The following is a 14,328-nucleotide window of genomic DNA, read 5'->3' as shown; positions in this document are numbered from 1 at the left end:
GCAGCACACAACTTTGATGACTTTAAAAAGTCATTAATGACATAAAGAAGAATTGGGTGCACAAGTTTTAATGCATTTTAGATTTTCTCTAATCAACACAAAAGTGTACACACAGGCTCAAATATACTGTGTACATACACTCACTTTGATCTTTAAAAACAAACACACCTTCAGCTTGTTTAGTTTATTTTTCTGTGGGCAGATTTTGCCAACACAACACCTTCATAACTGTGTAAAATGAAGCCACACAACCCCACAGGTGTGTAAGTGACATCAAACTGAAGGGTGTGTTCTGAGAGCTCACGGGCAGCTTTTTGAACAGTCCGTCAGTGATGGTCTGTGGAGGCATATCCATGGAGGAATGCATAGACCAGGGCCCTATTCCAGGAAGCAGGTTTTGCTAACAACTCTGGTTTTATTAACCCTAAAACGAGGGAAACTCGGGTTTTCAGGTCCAGAAAGAGCGCTACTCCAACTCTGAGCCAGTTCCCGGGGTAACGGACTCTGTGAACCTAACCTGCTCGCTGGCAGGTTTTATCCAACAAACTCTGAGTGTCTCTCTGACTCCTCCCCTCCTGCTGCACCTGAACCACCTGTCTGACGCTCCGATTCATTTCCTCATTCATAAAGTGGCTGTCAGAGCGTCAGAGGAGCGAATTCATCTGCAGACGTTCATGTTTCTACAAGCACTGAAATGGAACTGATGGAAAAGTGTCTGGATCAGAAGATGATGTGAATGTTTGAGTGAAGATGAGGCTGCAACGATTCTAAGACTTGAAAACTGAACTAAATGGAATTTGAAAGTTACGTTGTCTGTAATTCAGAGTATGAATTTCGACATATTTTCCATTGAAAATCACCTAAATCGGTGATCATCGGCTCTATAATGGATCCGCAAACCGTGTCCGAGTCCACCTGAATTCTCCATTAAAAGAATTAATAAAGTGAGGGTGCTATTCCATCAATAGATTCCATTTTTTACTGTATGATTATTTAAACAAATAAATGGCCATAAACTGAATTGTCATAAACTGCAGCAAAAACAGTGTTTATTAAATAAAAACTGACCTGAGGTCAGCTCCGCCCCCGGGGTCTGCTGCTGTCTCAGTTTCTAACATGGAGGTCGGTCAGTAAACTCAGTCTGAGCTGTTTCTCCACATTTTAATCTCCACTCTCTGTCTCCTGCAGTTTGTCCGTCAGGCTGCAGCTGAATAATTAGATTTTATAAATTAAATGTAAAATTAGGATTCAGCTTCATCTGCTGGAGATTCATGTTGTGTAAATGATGACGGCAGACATTATAATAGAAATGATACATTTTATAACAGACTTTTATTCTGTCTATGATGATGTCAGAGTGGGTCAGGCTGATTAAAGTGACTCGTCATGCTCCACACTGACACATGCGATTTTCCATCCATCAGATTAAAATGGTGGCTCCGCTCTTTATCTACCCGTTGCCATGGTGAATCATGGTGTCGGAGCTCCATTGGTGATGGCTTTCTTTCCTTACGCACGCACGCGCTAACTCAGAGTGATCATACTCCGAGCTGATTCAGCTAACTCTGATCAGCTGTTCTGGAACAGGAAACTCAGAGTTTGTTGAACATGCTTCCTGGAACAGGCCCCAGTACAGGCTAGACAACACCCTGACTGCTGTTAGGTATTGGGCTGAAATCCTTGGATCAGGTGATCCTGAACCATCCCTCAGTTATGCTACTATACTGTAAGTTCAGACTGCTCTGTGACTTCATATAATGCACTGAGCACTTCTTCACCACTCGAGTCTTTTCACTCCCCACGTTTTTGCCTTCTCCCTATGCTCTATTTTTTTTGTCATAATTCTTTTCTCTTTCCCCCTCATTCCCAACCAGCAGATGGCCATCGGTCTCTGAGCCGGATTCTGCCAGAGTTTTCAAAATACTGTTGGGTGATTACCTTATAAATCGCCTTGAGCTGACTGTTGTTGTGAATTGGCACTATATAAACAAACCTGAATTGAACTGAAATTCTCCCTGTGGGTTCTCTCCAGGTATTCCAGTTTCTTCCCTTGTTTCTTAACCTAACATGAATGGGTAAGGTTAATTAGCAATTCCAAATTGTCCTGTCTCTGTGTTAACTGTACCCCACCTTTCACCCTGTGACAGCTGGGATAGGCTCCAGCCCCCTGCAACCCTCAAATATGGATGTATGTATGCATGGATGGATGGACGGACTTGTGATTGAAGACTTCCACCATCCACTTAAGATAAGAATAGCATCAAATCAACTTGGAAAATCACCATCTCCAAATCTGATTATATTACATGATAATGGTGTAGGTGATAGGGAAAGTAAATTTTAATACCTCATTTTCAGGTTAACCCCTTCCATGCTGAGTGGGTGGTGCCCACTTTTTGGGAGGCCTGAGCACTAAAGCACCTTTACCCCTGATTATCTCGAATCTGACTGAAGATCTGATGGTTTAGACAATTCCAAATGATAGGTCATGGGTTATCTATGCAACTGGCCAAAAAAAAAAAAAAAAATTGTGGGACCATCATGCAGATCTGCAGCAGCAACACCTGGATTTGCTCCATTCATTGATTTTTGGTCCTGTTAGGAGATCAGTATCTCACGTCTTCTTACAGATCCCAGAGATTTCTTCACTGCCATTTAATCAAAACTAGATGGGTACTACAAAACATCAAAAGAATCAGTGGTACCCTCAGCAGATTTAAAAAAAAAAAAAAAGTCCTCAAAGTAGGGTCACGGGGTGTGGTCACTGAACTTCAGGCCACACCCACCAAACTCTGCTTACACGCTCAAGTCTACTTAAACCATATAAAAATACATCAATATGTCCTATTTTAGTTTCTATCAAAATATGTGCATTCCATAAGAAGTTGTTAAAATTAACCCTTTAGTGTGAATGGGGAGGGAGCTCAGGACACCATCTTTATTCAGGTGACCTAACTGATATAATGGAGCAAAGTCCCAAATTGGTTTCATCTGAAACCACTGACTGTAATGACCCTCGCCTCCTTTCACACCTTGGCGCATGTGATTATGCACATGAACAATCGAGGGTCACAACCACTTCCAGGGGACTACGCCCACTGCGGTTTAAATGCCTGGGTTGCTCCACCTTTTGGTTTGAGAACTGAAGAAGCCTTTCAGATGAGAGGTGAAACATCTTCAAGGAACTTAAAAAAGTCCAGTCGCCCTTTTTTTTTTTTTTTTTAAAGCTCCAGAATCTACTGTGATGTACACCAGGGCTCTTCAACTCCAGGCCTCGAGAGCCCCTTGCTTGAAGGTTTTAGATGCGTCTCTGCTTCAACACACCTGAGCCAAATATAGAAGTCATTAGCAGGACTCTGGAGAACTTGACTGCATACTGAGGAGGTAATTCAGCCATTTGATTCAGGTGTGTTGGATCAGAGACATGTCTAAAACCTGCAGGACAGGGGCTCTCGAGGCCAGGAGTTGAAGAGCCCCGACCTACACAGACATATTACCATTGTTTTTAGTTGTCCAAGGCATGGAGGAGCCAGCCACCAACCTTCCAATTAGCAGATGACTCATTCTACCTCCTGAGCCATGGCTGCCCCATATAAAGATGAGCTCATGTCATCACCGGACTGATTATGGAAAAAAAACAAAGGCAATCAGCCAGTATTATGGGATATGCAGAAACTCATGTATAGATGTAGCTGGTCTGGAACCTTTGAAGTCTGACATTTGTCAGGGTTGTTGTGAATACATTAGCAGCCATCTCCTGCAGGTTTGCACTCTACCTCAGTGTATTGATTAACAGTGTTGACCACAGAGCTGTGATGTGGTTAAGATCTAAGGATTATGTTGAAATCCAAATGGTAGGCCAGTATCAGTACCTATATTTGTTTTCTTCTTTCAGGAGCTGACAAGAGACAAACCCATCGGTCCTCGCTACAGGAAGTCAGAGGATGGCTTCATCATTGTTGGTAATTACATAAAACAAAGGAAGCAGTTTGCAGCACATGCAACAGTCAATAAACAGTTCAGTGTGAAATACTCATTTGTTGAACAGTCAGCAGAAATCACACAACCACAAGCAAACATTCTGGAAACACTTCCCGACAGTCTTAAAGTCACATCATCTGAATTCATCTACTTATAGCTGAGAATGCAGTTGATACCATGCATTACCTGAGATGGCAACAAATTCATCCATCAGCTGTATTTAGAACTAATGAGCAAGGCAAAGCATGGCAACACGTTTCATTGTGACCCTCATTGTACATGACCATGGATACATTTATTATCCCCAAGGGGCAATTTGTTGTACAGTCAGCAGAAATCACACAATCAGCAAGTAAACAGTTATAAAAAACAAACAAACACAAGGACACATTACGATTTAGTCTAGAATAAAATAGCAACATTAAAAACGTACTGAGTTATTTATACCAATGGCAACTGGGACATGATTTTTTTTATTTTTTTTATTTAAATACATTTGTTTTTCATGTTGCAAACTATCTGCCAGGACTGGGCCTTCTTCAGTCTCAACCTTCCACAAGTGAGGAAGGTCATTCAGAGTCACACCTGCTTCCCTGCAGTCTGTTTTTGGTTTTGAGGTTCAGTGACCTGTGCCAGCTGACAAATGAGTGCAACACGAGAACCAGACAGCATCTTCATGAGACTACAACGGTCTCATGAAGGTGCTGTCAACATAAAAACCACAAAGCTTCCAATGAAAGCAAACTCAGTGGCATGCAGCACAAATAAGAGGTGAAAGAACCCACCCCCCCTGGTGGAGGAAATATGACCATGTCACATGAACGGTCTTTATGCTGCGATGTGTGGCTGAATACAATTAAAAACTCTGGAAAAAAAAAATCAATAAAAATGTAGCGCAAAAGTCTTTGCACCCTCTGTGTGCCAGAATCATATTTAGTAACATGTTCAGCTCATCATCAGCACCTCTCCCTGACCTGTAGGCAAACTGGAAAGGGTCCAGATGTGTCTGCACTGAATTCAAAAGCACCTCTGTTACAATCTTCTCAAATGACTTCATTGTTATAAGAAAGCACCACAGGCCTGTAGTTGAAATGTGCCTCTGGAGCGCTGTTTTTTTTTTTTTTTTGGTACAGACACAAAGTCCAAATTGGAGGCACCCTATGGAGGTGAAGTAGCAAACTATCTGCCAACTGTTCAGCACACTTTCTAAGAATATGACCGCCAGTGCCACACACCCGCGACAAGCTTCCCAACATCACCCTCGATAACATCCAATCCATTCTGCTCAGGAACTCCATTTTTAAAACCGTTTGTTCTTCCCTAAAATCACGGACATAAAATGATTATAAAAATGTTCAGTTCTGTAGAAAGGTCAAACTAATACTTTCCATTAAAAGAAATTGAACCCTTCTTGGACCGCATCCCCGTCATGGATTTCACACCCTCCCATATCAGGTGTAAATTACCAGTACTGAGGATTTTATTTATTTTCTTTGTCCTACATTAAACATGCTGTGTCACTGTGAACACCCATGCAGACAGCACTTCAGCACAGCAGTAACCTGCAATCTGAGTACTCTACATTTAGTATTAGTGAAAAACTAAACCTTTAGAGAAAAGGAAGTGTAAACATGTTGAAAGTTACACTGTCATCTGTGCTTTTACACACACACACACGCAAACTACTGCTGTGTGTTTCCAGGTGAATTTGAGAATGGAGTAGCTGAAGGTGAGATTGACGCAGCACTGCAGCCGGTCTCTGCGCTACGCCTGGTGATCCACTCCGACTCTGATGTCTGGGCTCTGCTGAGTGAGGTCTGACCCAAGTACTTGGATTAAGTGTGTTTGCATGTGCTTTAAAACATTGCTCAGTTAATTAACAATTCAAAAAACAAATAGACACACACACACACACACACTAAAAAATCTGATCTACTAAAAAAGTGCACAGCTTGACGGGCAGTTGGCCACTGTTTGACCTGCACAGAAATCTAACATAGAAAAAGTTCTTCCCTGTCGTGTGAAGCGTGGTTAGACCAGCTGATCATGATGTACATTTGCAGTTCATGCTTGAATATTTTTGTACTAACTCACCTGGTTGGTTTTATTCATTGGATTTGTATCATTCAGGTTACTGACTGTTAACACGCACCTCTAAAGCCCTTTAAGAACCCCTGCGGTCAGCTCACAGCAGTGCTAGCAGCTAAGCAACAGTTTGAGTGTCTCCCAGAGTTTCATCAATATCTGAATCTTTGTGACCTCATCTGGCTACTTTTGACACAAAATAGCACTAGCTTAACTTTGACCTCCATACAGCATGTGGACAGACTGTGACAGACAAGTTTTTCTTGGTCAGTACCAGGGTTATAATAGTTTTGGATTTTACATTATAGTTTAGTTTTAGTTAGTTTTTACTTTTTTCTCTCTAATTCAGTTAGTTTTAATTAGTTTTCAGAGTGGTTTTGCTCGTTTTTATTAGTTTTTATTTTTGGTTTCATGCTTAGTTTTAGTTAGTTTCAGTTAGTTTCAGTATTAGTTTTAGTATTTTCATACCTGATCAGGTGCAAGATTCAAGGCGCAAAAGTGACTATTGTGTAATGAAAACTTGACAAAAGATACAGTTTAAAGAAATATAGTCAACAACCAACTGTTCACAAGACATGCTAAATTTGTGTAATATTAAGGACACACATGAACATCAACAGGGAGAAACAAAGAAAAACATGAACTCCCAAACTCAATAAATTCTACAATAAACTCCACAATAAACTTCAGCATCAGTGCAGCAGATTAATAACGCCTACATGTGGTGTTAAACAAAAACAAACTCTTTGAAGGAGTCAAAGCTCAAATCCATCTGCATCCTGATGTTCTCACCACCTGAAGCTGCTTCTGTTTTGGAGCTAGCTTGGTTAGATGCTCGCTAATTAAACCTGCAGGGTCTTTGCGGCCTCTGTACACAACCTACGGAAGTTGTCGACCTCATGTCCGCATTTATGCTTGTGTAGGTGGATTGTGTGTGTTAATTACCTTATGGTCGTGTGCAGGTGTTTGTACTCAAAGAACCTCCATACGGGACTCTGCCGCTTTCTCGGCAGACCGCAGCAATTACTTTGCGGACCAGCGCGGTGAGCGCACGCACATGCGCACTCACACACACAGTTGTCCTGTGGCGCTCCCAGCTTAAACTCCGAGAGCGGAAACAATGATTTCATATCAATCCACAAGGCTTAAAATGAAAGTCAGTTTATCGATAATTTCAGTTAGTTTTAGTTAGTTTTGTAAACTCACAATTCAGTTTTAATTAGTTATCGTTTTTTCCTTTTAATTATAGTTTTTATTTATTTCAGTTAACGACAATGTTTTTTCAATTTCAGTTTTCGTTATTTCGTTCGTTTTCGTTAACTATAATAACCCTGGTCAGTACAAACATTTCATTTTACCATCACACAGCAACTCTACTCCCAACCTAAAGGAAGGAATCCTCCATTTTCCAGCAGAGATACTACTAGCTCTCATCCCATCCACCTCACACATGGCGGCTAACCCCCACAGAGTGTACTGAAGGCCCATGGTCTGAGACAGAACCTTGGCAACTACTTAAACAGGATCATTCATTAAAACCAAGTCAGGTGGATAAGCACAAATCCATTCATGTATGAAGCTTTGTTCTTTAACCAGTCTGACCTCATGCTCTTCCTGTGACAGTACCAGAAAGAAGCCATTGCTGCAAACGCCTTTGTCTAGCTACACAAACCAGTTTCACACACTTTGACTGACTGAACTCCTCCTCAGGGTTTGATTGAAGCTATACAGAGGCGCACCAAGGTGTTCCACTTAAAGCACACGTCTGAACTAATATTTTTTTAAACTGGAACAGGTTTGGTCACAAAGTCAATGAAATACAAACCTCAGTGTAAACGTGAAAAAATGTAACCTCTCTTAAAAAAAAGGTAATGCAGCAATACTACTTAAAATATCCATTTAAAAATCTATCACAAACAGTGGCGTGTGCAAAACTGCGGGCGCCCGAAATCTAAAGACAAATCAGTCTGTGAACACAAAGCTCTTGTTTACATCAACTATAAGCCAGGCAGTGGCAGGTGATGGTATCAGCAGCTTGTGTGTGTGTGTGTGTGGTCTTCTGCAGCTATGGTTTGCTTAACATTCACTCTTTTCCTGTCTGTCAGATACTCATTAAAGTTTGACGACCACAGAGACAAAGGAAGCTCTCGCTCACACAAAGTGCAATAAGTGCTCCACCTGCTGGACAAAGACTTTGACTGCATGGACTTCTAAAAGCAGGTTTACATGAAGTGCCTAAACTGGCTGTTTTTGAGTGTAACGAGTAAGGATGGATGGATGGAAGCGACCAAATTAACCACGGTGGTGGCTCAGATTAGCTGCTTAAAGATACTCCACCCGAACACTTTACTAATGTAACACCAGAGCTACTCAGTGAGTTATTTATTGCACTATTCTAATTTTTGTTACAAATAAAGAAATGTGTCAGGCATCGAGTTGTCTTTTGAGGATTTCATTTCAGCTCGTTTTGTTCTGATCTACATTCACATGAAAAACAAAACTGCAAAAACAGGTTCTTCAAAGTCCATATAATACAGTACTGCAAACGCACAACTGCCAAACAGGTCACTTTGAAGCTCAGTGTTCTTTAGTTTGATGCTCAAACAATTGGCACAGGTCTCAAGTGTCATCTGGTTGTACATGTGATCCAGGTGTGACAGACACCTGGATCAGCTGTACCGGTGTTGCTTTATGCTATCAAAATATTGTGACATTTTATTTTATGTAATGCGAACAAAAAACAAAAGAACACTGAGAATTCATAATTATTGTGTGTATCTAGCAGATACGCGCTGTATCTGTGAGAGCTTTTTGCAGCTCTATAGTCTGATGCTACAGAGCTGCACAGGAAGTAGCTTAATCTACCACTGATACTGATCTAGATTTAATTTTCAGTCTCCTCGTACCCGAACAGTTCCTGAGTTGTTTTTTTTTTTCCTTGGTAAGCCACAAACAGCAGATGAACAGAATCTGAAAGACGTGCTTAAGAAATCAGAAAACAGTAATCCAGCAATCACACTTGTATTGGTGCCTGTTTTAGCTGCTGTTCAAACATACAGATGGATGACCAATGAACGCCAAATATCACAAACATGTCACCAAAAGATCATTACTTTATTAAACTAAGTCTTTCACATTGGCAACAGAACAAAATGTTAACAACATGGTTAAAGAGAGGCTTCGTCGATCAGTGTCAAGTCCATTCAGCACATACAGGCTCAAACCAAAGTGACACGTCATGGTTTTAACTCTGACCTCGAACAGTGTCAGCGGTGCTCACTCCCAACCCGAGAGAAGCAGCAACAAAAGAAAAAGTGACATCACACTGAAATGACAAAGAGGATTTTACACGGAGCTGAGTTTGTAACAAGACTACACATTCTAAGATCTGCTGGACCCATAGCAATGGCAGCAATACTGACTAAGAACTAAAAAGAAGGTATTTCACCTCTTGTGCTCCCCATTCCCTCAGGTCACTCTCCTCACTGTGCTCCCGTCCGACCATCAGTGGAACACACGAGCAGTATCCCGAGGAGAACGCAGAATTTAGCGTAAACATTTCAACTCACCAACGACTGTGCTGTGGACATTTTTCTTTTTGTGTGGGAGGAACAGTAACATCACCGCTGCTTTCCAAAGCATCTTCTGACCAGTGCCCGTTCCAATCCAAAATAAATTCTATGGTAACGCCTTTCTGTGGAACAAGGTCTCCATGAAGTGTAGCATAATCGAAATGACTGAAAGTCTATCAGTTTGTTTTACTGTTACAACTGATTTTTATTTTTTTTTATGTCAAACTGACATAACAGTCATATAAAATCAAACATTTATTTAGCCGTCAGCTCCAGGTGCAAGACACCCACGACAGTACATGCAGCACAGCTCACAAGAACTGCGTGCTGCCCCTCAGCAGGCTTCCTGAAGGCGGAAGCATATCCAGACAGTTCAAACAGCTTGTTTCAGAGGATGAACTGAGGCGCTACACAAAGGGCCAGAGGAAGATATAATGTTTGTGTTTACTTTGTATGTGTGCAAAAATGCCTGAATATATGAATATGGTGCAAAGACAGAGCCGTCATACAGCCAGCTGACCCGTTCCATCAGACACATAACTGAAGACTAAAAGGCTTTGTGTGTAAATATGACATCAGCACTGTCGTTCCTACCACACGGCTGTTCTGAAACTCAGTGCACTTATCCTTGCTTAAATGAAAAGCCTGTTTTACATGTCTGAATAAGTCGGGTTTCTTTCTACAAGTGTTTACATCAACAGTATTCTATAAAAGTGACTGATGATTTTTTTTTTTTTTTTTTACTTATTCCAGGCACCTCACCTGTTCCCTCTCACCCACTTCCTGTTTTTCTGCGACCAGAATGCAAACATAACTGCACTGACGTAACTGTAACGTCCACAAATTAAAATTAGTTTGATGATCTGAAAAAAAAAATGAAGAAATCAGAAAGGGGGCAAATACTTTACAAGCTAAATCTCATTAATTTGGAAGAACACAGCAAAGTATTTTTCCTCTGCTGAATTTACACTCCTCTAACTCTGACTCACACCTACTTCAGGAAAACTCATGTTTGCATTCAGATGTAAGAAGAGGTTTCAGGCCAGCTGTGGCCACCTTACACAACCCTCAAGTATGCGTCTGCTGATGAGTTAAGTTAAATATTAACGCGCAGCTCCTTTTCGTCCCTCCCTTCCTTTCTTTTCATATACATTCTGTTTTTATGAACACAACACTGCCCCTAGTGGCCACATTACATGAACAACATATCCCCATATTTACAGACATGTTTAGAGACAGAAACAGGTTTAGGAAGTATTAAAGGGTCCATGAGTCCAGTCCTCCGGGACAGTCTGGATGCAGTTGAGGGAAGGTGGAGGGGTGGGTTAAGATCAAGGCTCTCTGAAGTTCTCCTTACTTTCGTTTGCTCTTGGTGTCGGTGGTCTGAAAGACGCTAGAAGCCGACATGAGGTTCTCAATGTACTGACCCAGAACCTGGTTCTCCGACTTCAGCTTCAGATTCTCTTCTTTTACAGCATCCACTCGAGCAGAGAGGTCTGAACACATCGAAGAAAAACATCAACAAATTCACACGTTAATGAGGAAGCTGCACGATGGAAACCTTAGGTTATTCATATAGTTTACCACTACATATGACCATAGGTGGACCATTATTGCAGCTAAAAACATATAACACTGGATGGCATCTTAAAAAATTCTCTCTCTCTCACTCACACACACCATCTTTCACCGACACACACACACACACACACACACACACACAGAAACAGAGTAAAGGAAATGAGATAAGCTGCTGTCTCAGCACACACACAGTTACATTAACCTGAACCTATTCTGCTCTTAATTTCTGTCATATCTCTGCTGATGTTTCCACTCCCCAAACAGACGAGTAAATGTGTGTGCAAGCACTCATACATTTCAGTGTTTGGTTACATGGGAAGACGAAATCACAGCAAGGGAAATTGTATTTAATAATCATTTTAATTCATTAATAGGAAAGAACGTCATAGACCAGAACATGAGTGATCATCATCCACTGACACAAATCTAACAGAAATCCTACTCTGCTCCCACCAGCTACTCAAAATGTGTGATGCAGGCCTACATACAGGTGTGAGTGTGAAACAAAGGGTGTTGTCCACAGCACAGAGATTGTGGGGTTGTGTTGGAGTAGCCCTTCCCCCAGCGGTATTCAAACACTTTGCCTTTTAGTGAGCCACTAAAACTGCATCAAATATGCCTTAAGTGGAATACAAATATTAGCTTTGGCCCTTTTCTATGACCACACATACACCATGCTGTGCAAACTCATTTGTGACGTTACCTGCCACACAGCAAACAGCACAGTTTAGGAACTTTCCTGTGCCATTCAAGTTAACGCGTTTGGTCCATCGATTATTTTAGCAATCTAAGAAGTACTCCTCTTAGTTTAACTGCATACGTCTGCCAAAAGAACTAAACCCTTTCATTGTGTTTGTGCGCCACATTAAAATCTGGGTTTCTGAAGAAAACATTTTCTCAAATGCAAAAGTAAACAAACAGCCTAAAATAAGGCATCAAATAAAACAGCTTCACTCTGTCTTCTTGAAAACTGATCTTCATTCTTACATCAGGCAAAAAAACAAAAAAGGAGCTGTGACAGTGCTGCATCTCCTGGATGAGGAAGATTTGGTGTGTTTCTGTGCACGTGTGTGTCTGCGTGTTTAAGTGTGCTAGTGAATGAGTGAGTGTGTGTGTGGCGTACACCGTGTCCTTCTTTAGACTCACCCCTGCTTGCTGCAGGTATCTCTGCCTTATAAAGCAGGACGGCTGAAAGCCTTCAGCAAGCTGCCTGATTTAAAGATGGTGTCAGACTAAGTTAACAGTTCATTTGCATATTTTATTTTTACTTCTGTATCTTTACTGTAGATTGTTCTATAAAACAAGCAGTGGATGGGAGCAGCTACAAAGTTTGCTTTTCTTCACGTTGAAGCTTGTTGATGAAGCTTTTTCCCCAGTAAAGATTTTAATGGTTTAATGATTACAGGAACAAGCGCTGCTATTTTGGCCCTAGAAAAACGTTTTCTTTCACTCCATCTGAGCTCGTCATCTCTGTAACAGCTCCACCTTTGTGCTCTTTGCCACGTGTGTAGACTCCACATTAAACTATGCCAGCATTGATACTGCTGCTGCGGTGTCATCAGTCTTTTTATTGAGAAAACTGGGGGCTGTTTGGGCTTATGGTAACCTACACAGTTGTGCATTAAACAAAGCATTGAAGCAGTTCAAATCCACTCTGAGTGATGTCTATCTGCCGATGTTGTGTGTCCGTGTGTGTTATCTACCAGGAGGCATCCTGCTGATACAAATGCATTTCTGAGCAGCATTCACAGAGTAGTCAACAATTACTTTTCTACTAAGGGCCCATCTGCAGTGTTTGAATTTAGGACTGACTGTTTACATTGTGAATGCACTCACAGGTGCATCTACAAGCTGTGAAATCACACCTACTGAGACACCTACTGTTGGAGCACAATTTAAAGGACCACGGTCACAATTTCAAGTCTAATCTCAGACCAGCACCTTACAGTTTATATACCTGCTCAGTGAAAATGTACATTAATTTCCATTTTAATAAGTCAAAGGTGTGCATCTGCACATGCCTACCCTCTAAAGTGTGCTGAAGCTCCAACACTTGATTGATGAGCCTGGTCTTCTCCTCCAGCTCAGCCTGGTTCTCCACGTCACCTGCAGCCATCAAACAGGACAGTCAAACCCAGAGAAACTTAACAATACACGCTGTGGAGGTGAGTGTGTCCCGCCTCACCATCTTCTGAGCTCATGGTGAAGCACTCGTCTTCCTTTTTGGAATGCAGGGCTGCGACTCTCAGGGACACTGGAACAACATTCAAATATATCACTAGAAGCTACACCTGTTTGAACACGAGCGCACAGCTTTTCGCACGTATGTTGCACAACAAGACGAAATGCTACGCGTTGACCCAAAGTGTTCTGGTCCGCTGCCACTACAGTCACTCGGAAATAAAGGGTAGAAATTAATAAACGCTTATATTTTCTTATCATGTGGTACTCCGAATTTCTCTTAACAGCAAAATTATTTTTTAATCAACAATAAAGTATAATAATAATAATAATAAATGTATTTTAACAAGACTTCCATATTATTATTAACACCAGGTGAAGCGCCGTGACTGAGACCGTACGTCACAAAACTGACCCGAAACAACAATAATAATGCTAACAGCTAAGCCCGAAGGTCACAGGTCCGAGTGGTATCATACCCTTTTAAAGATCACACGAATCGCTGGCATTTGAGAGGCATCAACTTGTGGAAAAAACAGCATTAGCACGGTCTACTGCTAACTAGCTGTTGGCTTGCTAATAACCGCTAGCCGGATACTGTTCAAAATTAGCTGCCACACATAGTCAGGGATAAGCTGCCTGAAATGAGCGGTAAGATGAAGGACCCATACCCGACGATGTGAGAAACAACAGCTGCTGCGCTAAATATCGAGAGGGAAATTAAAGACTAGAGTAATTTAGCACTGCTTCAGGTTCTCAGCAGCCGAGCTTCGTTTGCTACCATCAGGCAGTTACACCTCACAGCCGCCAGGGGGCGATGCTCAACTCGCTATAAAAACTAATGAAATGCGGCAGACTGCGTTAGGATACTGACATCAGAATAGTTCATTTATAGCGTTTCCAGTTACTTTGTGTCAGCACACTCTAC

At 41.5% G+C, this 14,328-nt stretch overlaps 2 protein-coding genes across 4 annotated transcripts in view; one reads left to right on the top strand and one right to left on the bottom strand.

Moving 5' to 3' along the window:
* LOC115786614 (alpha-1,3-mannosyl-glycoprotein 4-beta-N-acetylglucosaminyltransferase B) overlaps positions 1-8,307 on the top strand; it is a 37,873-nt gene extending 29,566 nt beyond the window's left edge. For both annotated transcript variants that reach the window (XM_030738856.1, XM_030738855.1), the window contains 3 exons: positions 3,896-3,962; positions 5,684-5,796; positions 8,172-8,307. In XM_030738856.1, the coding sequence (XP_030594716.1) occupies positions 3,896-3,962; positions 5,684-5,796; positions 8,172-8,189 (198 nt within the window). In that variant the 3' untranslated portion in view covers positions 8,190-8,307. The remainder of the gene's footprint in view (positions 1-3,895; positions 3,963-5,683; positions 5,797-8,171) is intronic.
* On the bottom strand, positions 5,092-14,224 carry LOC115786616 (short coiled-coil protein B). 2 transcript variants are annotated; one of them, XM_030738857.1, is made up of 5 exons: positions 14,072-14,224; positions 13,405-13,473; positions 13,245-13,325; positions 7,397-11,134; positions 5,092-6,328 (listed from the first exon to the last, which is right to left on the bottom strand). In XM_030738857.1, exons 2-4 carry the CDS (start codon positions 13,418-13,420, stop codon positions 10,992-10,994), a joined length of 240 nt encoding a protein of 79 aa, XP_030594717.1. In that variant the 5' UTR covers positions 13,421-13,473; positions 14,072-14,224; the 3' UTR covers positions 5,092-6,328; positions 7,397-10,991. The 2 variants fall into 2 exon arrangements, with proteins under 2 accessions (XP_030594717.1, XP_030594718.1); XM_030738858.1 differs by lacking the exon at positions 14,072-14,224 and adding an exon at positions 13,880-14,063.
* Positions 14,225-14,328: the final 104 nt, after the last annotated feature.

This window comes from Archocentrus centrarchus, chromosome 10 (assembly GCF_007364275.1).
Source record: "Archocentrus centrarchus isolate MPI-CPG fArcCen1 chromosome 10, fArcCen1, whole genome shotgun sequence".
NCBI lineage: Eukaryota > Metazoa > Chordata > Actinopteri > Cichliformes > Cichlidae > Archocentrus > Archocentrus centrarchus.
Note: the sequence above shows the minus strand (reverse complement) of the source record. Positions and strands in the feature narration are given on the sequence as shown.

What these genes read in the sequence shown, in the direction of transcription:
- LOC115786616 (XM_030738857.1), bottom strand. An exon ending in GCTTCAGCACACTTTAGAGG is followed by an intron (nt 11,135 to 13,244) that starts GTAGGCATGTGC and finishes CGATGTGTTCAG; the next exon opens with ACCTCTCTGCTCGAGTGGAT.